This window comes from Halichoerus grypus, chromosome 3 (genome assembly GCF_964656455.1).
Source record: "Halichoerus grypus chromosome 3, mHalGry1.hap1.1, whole genome shotgun sequence".
In the NCBI taxonomy this organism is placed as follows: Eukaryota; Metazoa; Chordata; class Mammalia; order Carnivora; family Phocidae; genus Halichoerus; species Halichoerus grypus.
Window position 1 is genome coordinate 34,287,718 of NC_135714.1, and position 11,268 is coordinate 34,298,985.

General features: G+C 37.3%; 1 protein-coding gene across 8 annotated transcripts in view; it reads left to right on the forward strand.

Moving 5' to 3' along the window:
• The window catches only part of LIMCH1 (LIM and calponin homology domains 1), a 318,240-nt gene extending 312,354 nt beyond the window's left edge, over positions 1 to 5,886 (forward strand). For all 8 annotated transcript variants that reach the window (XM_036076942.2, XM_036076952.2, XM_036076955.2 and 5 more), the window contains one exon: positions 2,979 to 5,886. In XM_036076942.2, the coding sequence (XP_035932835.2) occupies positions 2,979 to 3,004 (26 nt within the window). In that variant the 3' untranslated portion in view covers positions 3,005 to 5,886. The remainder of the gene's footprint in view (positions 1 to 2,978) is intronic.
• The last annotated feature ends 5,382 nt before the right edge of the window (positions 5,887 to 11,268 follow it).

Genomic DNA, 11,268 nt, shown 5'->3' on the forward strand with positions numbered 1-11,268 from the left:
AGATGATTTCTGTAAACATTCAAAGGAATAAGTCAATATAATTATAAATGGTATAAGGTTAGAAAATTGGGTTGTTTAGAAAGATACCAAATTAAAAGTGAAAGTCTCCAAAATTAACCACTGTAATCACTTTCTCATTATTTCTTAGAATGTATGTTTGTCTATGTGTACGCACACGTGCGTGCACGCATATGCATGTGATACAAATCTACCTACCTTCTGTTTTTTATTTCACGAAGGTAATCACATAGTGTTCTGTACTTTTTGTTGCTCTTGTGTTTAACTTAATCATATATTATGGCAATTTTTTCTTTTTTTTTTTTGGCAATTTTCTCATATAACATATTCTTTCTCCTCATTCTTTTGAGTGCCTTTTTAATACCTGAATACAATCCCATTGTGTGGACTTAACATAATTTCAAACTAATTTCTCTGTGCATGGGCACTTCGGTTATTTCCAGTGTTTTAATATTTTTGTAACGACCCCAGTGAACATCCACGTGCAGATGTCTTCACGAACTGTTGAAAGCATTTCTGTAGGGTAGATTCTGAGCAGTGGGACTGCTGAGTTAACAGTCATGTGCTTTTAAAATTTTCAGACACCTTGTCTAATTATCTTCCAGAAAAGTGTACTCTCCTTGCAAAGTGCATAAGAGAGCCTCTTTCTCTCTCCATGTCCTATGTCAGTTCTCCATAGCATCAGACTTCTTAAATTTCCACTATGTTGCGTGGGGAAGGGAAAATCACACTGCTTTGACCTGTAGGTCTTTAAGGGAGTTTGAACATCTTTTCATATGTTTATTGACCATTCTGTTTCTTTTTTACTATAAAAAATTTATCTTTCTTCTCTATCCTTTGCCCATGGTTCTATTGATAATTGATTCGTAGGAGTTCTTTGTAAATTAAAGACATTTTCCCTTGATTTTATATTTGCTGCTTATTGCAGTTCTCATTGGTCTTTCTACTTTGTGAACTTTTTTTCATAGAAAAGAATTTCATGTAAGGTAATTAAACATAACTTTTTTTTTTTTTCCTTTTTGGATTCTGGATTTTGTGTCCTGCTTAGAAAAACTACTCCAAGGATTTAGCTGAGATTTCTCCTAGAATTGTTCTTTATTTCCTTTTTCACATGTAGCTATGTGATTATTTTGGGATAAGAAATGAGATAGATGTCCAGCTTTATTTATTTATTTATTTATTTATTTATTTATTTATTGCCAATTAGCAGTTGTGCAAATATAACTTAAGAATCCCTTTTTTTTTTCATTAATTTGAAATGCCAGCTTTCTCATAAACTAAGTTCCCATAAATATTTGGATCTATTTCTGGATGTTTTATTATGTCATATTAACCTATTTATTCTCTAGTATTGAATAGTTTTAATTATTATAGCTTCTTAATATGTTTAATATTGAGTAATAATGACCACTTTCTTTCCAGTTGTTTTTTCCAATGTTTCTTAACTCTTCTCTCATATTTATTTTTCCAGATAAATATTATGTTGGGCTAAACTTTACTTAACACATGACAGGGACAATGACCAGCATATCTGAGAATAGTGTTCATTTCTTTCTTGATGTCAGAAGAAAAAAATATATAGCTTAAGAGTGAATTAGCAGAGGGGATAATAGTTGGCTCAAGAAGTATAAACACACTTGAATTGGTTGAGTATATCCCAGCTGCAATTTAAAAAAAAAAAGTCAGAATGGAAAGAAATGGCTAAAAAATCATTTTTCTTTCTTTTTTATTTGATTTTGATCTGAGTTGAGGAGGGGGGGATGGGTAGATGGAAGGGATGGTTTACATCACAGGCATTCTAAGTGAAAAAAAATAATTTCATTGTGTGGAATAACAAAGCCTGAATATATAATCCTATTTTCTTCAAGTAACTAGTCACATTTAAATGAAATTTTTCTCTTGGAGGGGAGAAATAGCATAACAGCATATTAAAATGCAATTCCTGAAAGCAATGTAAACAGTTTTTAAGTTCATATGTAAATGGGACTGGAAGTGCAAAACCAGTCAGCTGCCACCAATCAAGCCGTCCCGTGGCTAACTCGTGCCATTTGTGCTTGGATGTTGGGTGACTGTGTCTCTGTGTCCATCATTCATTCTGGTGAAATGCATTTAACGCAAAATCCCCAGGGTCTTTTCCAGTGTTGCGATTGCCTCATTACAACTCTAGTGCCTCCAATGGAGGGGGAACTTTGTGAAGGTTTCAGCAGGAAATATGGAACCCAAACCATCCTTCTAGATGGAGTTGCCAGATAACATACAAGATGCCCCATTAAAATGTTTTTGCCCTATTAAATCTGAATTTCAGATAAACAATGATTTTTTTTTTTTAAGTAACTGTAGGTCCCAAATATTGCATGGTCAGGATTTAGCACAAGTATATCTCAAATATCCCGTGGGATATACTTATACTAAAAAAAAAAAATTTTTTTTTTTTTTTTTTTTTTAATTTGTTGTTTACCTGAAGCTCAAATTTTGTTGGGTGTTCTGTATTTTTATTTACTGAATCTAGCAATCCTATTTGTATGAGTCCTCCTGTTGCAATGTATTCCTCCTGTTGCAATGTATTTATTCATAGGGAAACCAAAACCTAAAGGACCAGAGAAGAGAGATCATTTTCTTGTTTATTTACCCCCAGAAGACAAGGTAGAAAATTTAACGAAGATGATTTGGTTTAAGGGTGAAATCCAGAGGATTTCAACCAAACTTGACAGGGCAGATGACTCCCCAGGGCTCCTTGTTACGTTCTGGATGGGACTCAGGAGTGCATGTCTGACAAGCTTCAGGTGATGCCAACACTGCTCTTCCCTGGGCCACACTTTGAGTAACAGAGGGGGACAGATTCCCCCTCCGAGGGAGAAGAGATTTGGGCAGAGGTCATTACTGATGCTGGAAATGTGTAAATGCTCTGAGGCAAGAAGTGTCGATACTCTAACCAAATGTTACCGTGTTCTCTGTCGCAGGTGCTGGCCAGCCCACAACATTGTGACGTGGTTTTCAAGCTTCCAGATCACTCACCATTTCTTTCTCGAGGGTGTCCCCTGGCGACCGTTTAACCAGATCCCCAGTGCAGGGGCTTCTTGGCATTTATCTAATTTCAGAAAGGCTGTTCTAAAAGATGCTCTCTGTTCTTCTCTAGCGCAGCGTTTGTGTTCTTCCCGGTTTTTTGTTTTGGTTTTGATTTTTGTTACATTTTGGTTTTACATTTGCACAGTCTATACAAAAGAATACGGAAGTGTCATGATCCCGTAATTCACAAAACGGTCTTAGCGTGAGCCAACAGGCTTATGGTTTCAAATGTGTTCTTCTCTTCTCTGAGAGTTCATGAGATGAATGATGCAATAAACCTGTTTTGTTTCAGTAGTTCTAGGAATTAAACACTTCATGTTTACAGAATTGAGCTGCAGAAAGTGCAAGACATGCCAATTTGAGATCTTTCGTCTTCTAACAGAAGCATACGATTCATGCATTTCAGAAACTAAAAATCACACCGTAGAGCTCTGAGCTATAACTTGTTTTTAACGCAGAGACGCTAGTCTGATAATATATACTATAATCCCGAGACATTTGTTACTTACCTTTGGAGGTAGAAGTCCTACCAATAAATTATTGCACCGTTAGTATTAGATTTTGTGTGCTTTGGAAGTTCTGTGATTCATAGAGCTGGCCCATCAAATAAAGCGAACCCTTGCAATATCAGCTAGACTTACACTGTGGGGATGTTGCCCAAGGGTAGGAAGAAACTGTAAGGAAATATTTCAGTCATCGTCTCCAAAGTTATTACCAAAATCAGTGAAGAAGTTTAATCTCCAGAAGAATGGTGGGTCAGTGATAGCCGTGAGGGCTTTGTTGCTTACTTCTCTTCAGGCTGTAGATTGAATAAGAGACTCGGTATGAGGCCTAGGGAAGCTCTCATCAAGATTAGTCCATCGTGAGGTGTGACCAGGGCTCACCCTTGCCTGCAAGTTCTCCTTGAGGGCCCGAAGCAGAGGGGTCTGAAGCAAAGCGTTAAGACCCTCCTCCTAGAATCCAATGACATATGTCGTGATGAGCCACCGATGTGCAATCAGCAAGAACCTCCAGCTCCCAGTGCGCCCGGCCCACTGCAGTGGACATCTGCTCTCTCCCATTTTCCTGTATCACCAACACAATTCTGCAGTTCTGGACCTTGCTCGTGGAGAAGTTTAGAGTGGAGCTCTTGTGGCCAGCTGGGTTATGGTCTGCCCTGTGTGATGAGTTTCCGCTGGCCAAGGAAGGATTCAAGTTACTAAAAAAGCATCACGTTTTAGATCTCCAGGCTGTTTTCTTTAAGACTGGGGAAAGGGGAACTATTTATTCTGCCTTAAAATGATGGCAAATAAGTGAAGATGACATTTTGTGAATGTAGACTATGGATATACTCCTAATAGGTTAATGTAGTCATAAAAGGAGATCAAGTAGATGTTTTTCTGTTTATGTAAGCAATAATTTTTTTTCTGTGTCTTATCAAGTATGGCTAGCAATTATTTATTTACATGCTAGACTGTTCTCTGCATGCGGGTTCCATGTTAAGTGCAGAAATTTCCTCAGCCACTGGAGGTATCTTGACCATTTTGTCATTTGGATGAGCTGTTGTTAGATTGAAATTTACACATCATTTCATTAAAAAATTGTGCCTTAGAAAATGCGAAGCTGTTGCACATAGTGATGAATTATGGACACAGTACATTGAAGAGAGATGAAATCACTTCCAAGTCACCAAGACTTTTCATGGAGGTGTTTGCTGTTTTACAGGAAAAAAAAAATATTAAAGAAAGAAAGAAAAATAGAAAAAAAATTAAAAAGTAAAAAGTTTTGAAAATGTACAGATTAAGTTCAATATTTTGATTAACCACCTGCATGTTTTATTAAATATTTTGATAATGTGATGTTTACACTTTGCATGATATTAGCAGAGTACTTTACCACAAATAATGCACAAAACATGTACAATATGATCATTCATAACCGATTTTTATAGAATACTTTTTACATGTGGAACTCCATCTGTTATGTAAGGATTATATGAATATTGCACATTCTCCTCTGGTTTCACAAACCCATTTATACATATTTCTTAGTGAGACTCATTGTACATGTATTGAAGCCTGAATCGAGTCAAGAAAAATAAAGCCCCATTCTCCAACTGCGAAATGTGCTTTCCCATAATGAACAATAGTCACCAGCACAGAATAATCTCCAACATTTTCTAAATTCTAATTGCCAACTGTTTCTATTTATATTTGATTTATATTTCATTTGGAGTCTGTTACATGGCAGCTCGGGCAGACTAGATCTTGTTTTTTCCAATGCAGCGTAATGAGTATGATCTATTTCTTTTCAAATAATCTTTGAGATCCCAGGGAAAAAAAATGCGCTGCTCTCTTGAGCTATGATGGAAATGCGTTTGTTTAAAAAACAGATGAGGCAAGTGAGTGATTTATTGCTCCTGAGAAAATATATCTGGTTTTTTTTCCCCTCATACTCCAAAAGCTAGTCCTTTCTCTTTCTTAAGAAAAAATGAGTAACTCTTTGTTTTTCACTAGCAAACTTTCATGTCATTTCTTCATTCTTTCTATGTAGTGTTATTAATGCAATACATATTATAGTTATCTATACACAGTGTAAGACTTAACAAACTGAAATGATCCACCTCATATGTGAGTCCGTCCAAAAGATGTTACTGCTCTGGGTGGGCCAATGTTCTATATCAGTTATACTAACCTTCATTTAAAATATTTATTCTAAAATGCCTCTGAGAAATAGTAAAAAAAAAAAAAAAAATTAAAAGTTGTCTAAAATGCAACAGCTTTTATAGTAAATGTACATTTATAAATAAAATACTCAAATCAACTTTGTATTCCATTAATTGGGGGGCAGGGTGGAGGGGTCAGCTTTCTTACTTGGGGAAGAGCAAATCAAGCTCTCTCTCTCATAGCTTTCGGTCCGGGGTTCATAGTCAGATGATGGCAATGAAGCATATTTGCATATGCATCTTGAGGTCATTTTTGAGGTCAACTATTTAAGGCAAATTTTTTTTTGAGGTCAGCTATTTAAGGCAAATCAAACTTAGCACTAAGGAATTGCTTCCACTGAAGGATTCAAACTCCTTGAAATGAGACACCCAATCACCAGGAGAGACCCTGCAAATGCCGATGGAAATTAGTTGAAACAACCAAATGCTGGTGCATTTCCAGCACAGGCCAGAGAGAGCCAATCTAGTGAAGTCGCTAGATTCTGCCCCTGTCCTTAGTGCTTCTCCAGTGTTCCCTCTCGCTGTGTATGTATAGTCATTTCACTGAGGGCTTTTTTCTCCACTGTTGAATCAGGAAATTTGCTGCAAAACAGAGGCTTTCTGCTGATGCCGTGAACTTTCCAAAATACACATGTACGATGCCTGGCCCTCGGTCCCAGGTTTGCAAGTGGTGGTGGTGGTAATAGCAAGCCAATTCTGTGAAAGCTCCCATCGCCCTAAGATGCAATGTTCTAATTGCCACCCCAATTTGTATTCTGGTTCTTTTTGCCAAGGGAGGTAGGCAGCTAGTAGTTGCTACTGTTTCCATAGATAAGTGACTTCTTTCCCTTGCCTAAGAGAGTTTGAATAGCTATCAGAGTGGTGGCATATATCCATCGTTACTTAAATGAGAGTCCGTTCAACTACAATGCATCAAAACAAAGAGAAGATTGTTATCAAAACATGTGCTCTCTAGAGAATGTCTTTACCAAAAGAATAACATTCTACCTCAGACAGCTGAACTAGCTTTCTTTCCACTGACTTTCTTCAAGACCTAAGGACTTCTTTGTAGGGTCCTAATTTAGACCACAAAGGATCCCTCCCCATCCTTTGGCATTATCTATGTCAAGGGTTACAAACTCAAGTGACTGGAGGGACCAGTTATGCACTGTAAATAGGAACCAAAAGTGGGTAATACAGTGGTGTAGACCATAGCAAACTGACAAATGAACAGTTCTGTCTAAAGAAGGAGGTGGCTACCTGAGTCCAGGCAATTGTTTTCATATGAAATCTCCAGCCTTTTAAATGTTGACAATTCAAAACACTTTCCAGTGTGTGCCAACCCAACTTGTGAGGCTCCACAAAATACATCTGCAAGTCTAAGTTTGTTCCCAGGCAGCCCACTCGTTTGCAACCCACAATTAAATCTTCTCTTGGCTTTCCTGTCAGCTCCTACACACTTGCTCTCCTAAGCGTCATTTCCTTTGACAAACATATTGAGAAATAGCTAAGGAAAATATTTACTTTCGGAATGTCTTGGGTCATTCCAAGAAAGAAGCTCAAAGAACCATCAATCAGCCGGTTGTATTGCTACGATTCATAACACTTTCATGCAGCATTATTTGTGTATTTTCACCAAAGACTGCTATTTTAGAAACACCCATGTTCAGTGTTTTGCCGAACCACGCCCTTCCCCTTAATAGTTTTCTCTTCTCTTCTGAGTGACTCAAAAGGACAGGAAAATGTGCATACATAACAAAGTAGAACTTTCCCTAAACTTCTTGAGCATCGTTTCATCAAATGTAGTTGTTCCAGCATTGTTTCGTTTATCAAAAAGCATTTTTGAGGCACCTGGGGGGCTCAGACAGTTAAGCATCTCCCTTTGGCTCAGGTCATGATCCCCGGGTTCTGGGATCGAGCCCCGCATCGGGCTCCCTGCTCGGCGGGAAGCCTGCCTCTCCCTCTGCCTGCCACTCCCCCTACTCATGCTCTCTCTCTCTCTCTCTCTGACAAATAAAATTAAAAAAAAAAAAAAGGCATTTTTTGGCATGTATATATACACCTCCCTATTCTATAGATGAGAAATGAGGTATAAGAGGAGTAAGTGACTTACTCTGGATGAGTATAAAATTTTACATAACTCTGTATTTCACCAACCGTCTCCAACTAAGTAAACCTCCTATTCAACTGTGCCTGGCTCTCGTGTCCGGGACCTCACACGAGACCAACTAGGTGGACCTCTGAGCATAGCTGGAATTTGGCAGAATTTAATCTACACTCAAATGGGGAGCAGAACATTCTTTTTATAGTAAATGTATACTTACAAAATTCTCAAATGGACTTAGAATTCCATTTTTACCTCTTAGGGTTTGATTTCTTTCTCTGAGCAGGGAGACGAGAGCTGGCCCTTGTGACATGACGTTGGGCATCTTAGCATTTGCTGGAAAGGGTGCTCTCCAGCCAACCACACTCCTGGCCAGAACCCCATTGACCTCTGCCCTGACACACAACACTCCCAAAGCTTCTCTACCCTCCCCAGATCCAGTCTCCAGACCTGGGAAAAAGTAGCCTGCCTGATAACACGTTTGTCCAGCCCAACCTTTGTTTCACAACGGGAACTCCACTTTCTCAAACTCAACAGCAAAGGCCTGAACAAAGGAAGGGCCTCTTTCTAACCACTCCGATGGGGAGATGACCCTGAGGACACAGCACAGTGATTCCTATGTCACAATATTATTTCACTGCTATCAGATTCACGGACAACATTAAATCAAGGCATTTCATCTTTCCAGCAGGAATAATGACATTATCCATGAAAACCTGTTTTCTTTATTGTCTACCAAGGAGCCAGAGAATTATTTCAGTGTCCCGTGTTGGTTTAGAAAATACTGTGGCTGGAAAGTGACTGAAGTATAGCTCTAGGAAGCCCCATAAACATTTTATCCAGCACTACACTCCCACTTCCTATGAGCCAGCATGCATTCCTATCCCGAGCTCTGATCCTGGAGCATTCAGCAGTTCCTCTGAATCCATGAAAAGTTCTGGTAATATTTCATGTTTTCCAATACTTTGAAGACTGAGAAGCTACACCTTGTTTATATGATAACACTCTGGGAAACAAGTGGAGTGTTTGATTAGCTAAATGTGGAATGCTTATTCTGAGATGATCCAAGAAAAGGAGGAATAATCAAGGTAATTTGCCTTATCAAACAGTAAAATTTACTATAAAGATAAAAATAAACAAGTACTTATCTTGGGCAAGAATTAATAAACTAATTATAATTAACACAGCAAAGTATATGGCCCAGAAATAGACCCAAATAAGGATGAAAATTTTAGTGTATAATAATAATGGTATCACAAATCAGTGGCTAAAGGAGGAACAGTTAATTGTCACCTCTTCACAATAAAATTAATCCCAGATGAATTAAAGTGTTAAGTGAAAAAGAAAAAAAGAAAGAATGATAGGTTTAAATATGTTCAAATACATAATAAAGGGAATTTTAAGCAAAATTTAAAAGTGATGAAAAACTGGGGGAAATATTCCCAACAAAGAAGACAAAGGTTAGTATCTTCAACATAAGAAGCCCTTTGCAAATCAATAGAAAATGGGCAAAAGGACATTAAAAAGCTGGACATAAAAGAAATATAAATGGCCAGTAAACATGAAAAAAATGTTCAACTGTAATGGTGATCAAAGAAATGTAAATTAAAACAACAGTAAGATAAGACTCTCCCTACACCCCCCAAAATAGAAAGTCATTCAATCATACTAAGAACTAAAAACGTCCGTATCACAAAAAAATTTCTTTAAAGGCTACAAACCAAGAGAAGTTTTGTCACAGGTACAACCAACAAAGAATTAGTACCCAAACTGTATAAGGAATTTCAAAATATCAGTAAGAAAAATACGAACAGGTCAATTAAAAAAATGGACAAAAAACATGAAGAGTGAGATCATAGAAAATATGAACAGCAAGAAAAAACAAAAATATATTCAATTTCATTAAGAAGAAAATGCAAATTAAAACCATTATGAGATGTCATTTTATGCCCACCAAATTGATAAATATTTAAAGCTTTGATGACACCAAGCGTTGGTAAAGATATGAAGCAATGGAAACTCAAACACTGCTGATAAAAATGTATATTGGTAAGAGGTTAATATCCAAAATATATAAAGAACTTACACAACTCAACACTAAAAAAACAACTAATCTAATTTAAAAATGGGTAGAGAACCTGAATAAACATTTTTTCCAAAGAAGACATGCAGATGGCCAACAGACACATGAAAAGATGCTCAACATCACTCATCATTTTCCTAATCTCATTTCCTATCTCATTGTGATATCAGCTTACACCTATCAGAATGGTGAAAATAAAACACACTTAGAAACAAGTGTTGGTGAGGATGTGGAAAAAAGGAAACCCTCATGCTCCATTGGTGGGAATGCAAATTGGTGCAGCCACTGTAGAAAAGAGTATAGAAATTCCTCAAAAAAAAATTAAAAATAGAACTACCATATGATCCAGTAATTCCACTACTGGATTTTTATCCAAAACAAAACAAAACAAAACAAAAACACTAATTCAAAAAAATACATTGACCGCTATGTTTATTGCAGCATTATTTACAATAGCCAAAATATAAAAGCAACCCAAGCATCCATTGATAGATAAATGGATAAAGAAGATGTGCTTTACATACACACACACACACACAGAGGAATATTATTCAGCCATAAAATAGAATGACAACTTGCCATTTGCAACAACATGGATGGTCCTAACGTGAAATAAGTCAGCCAGAGAAAGACAAATACCATATGATTTCACTCCTATATGGAATTCAAGAAACAAAACAAATGAACAAAAAAAAAAGAAAGAAAGAAAGAAAAAAGAGACAAACAAAAAACCCCACTCTTAAATACAGAGAACAAAATGGTGGTTGCCAGATTGCAGAGGTGGTGTGAAATAGATTTTTTTAAAGAATATATATTGGGGGGCGCCTGGGTGGCTCAGCTGTTAAGTGGCTGCCTTCAGCTCAGGTCATGGTCCCAGGGTTGGACCCCTGCTCAGTGGAGAGCCTGCTTCTCACTCTCCCACTCCCCCTGCTTGTGTTCCCTCTCTCGCTGTCTCTCTCTCTGTCAAATAAATAAGATCTTTTAAAAAATAAAGAATATATATTGGTAAATAATTCTGCATTAACTAGCGAAACTGATGAAGCTCATACCCCTTAATGTAGCAATTCCACTTCCAAAACGTAACTACCTTAGCCTAAACTCTACTCTTTTTTTTCTTATTTTTTATTGTTATGTTAATCACCATACATTACATCATTAGTTTTAGATGTAGTGTTCCATGATTCATTGTTTGTGCATAACACCCAGTGCTCCATGCAGAACGTGCCCTCTTTAATACCCATCACCAGGCTAACCCATCCTCCCACATCCCTCCCCTCTAGAACCCTCAGTTTGTTTTTCAGAGTCCATCGTCTC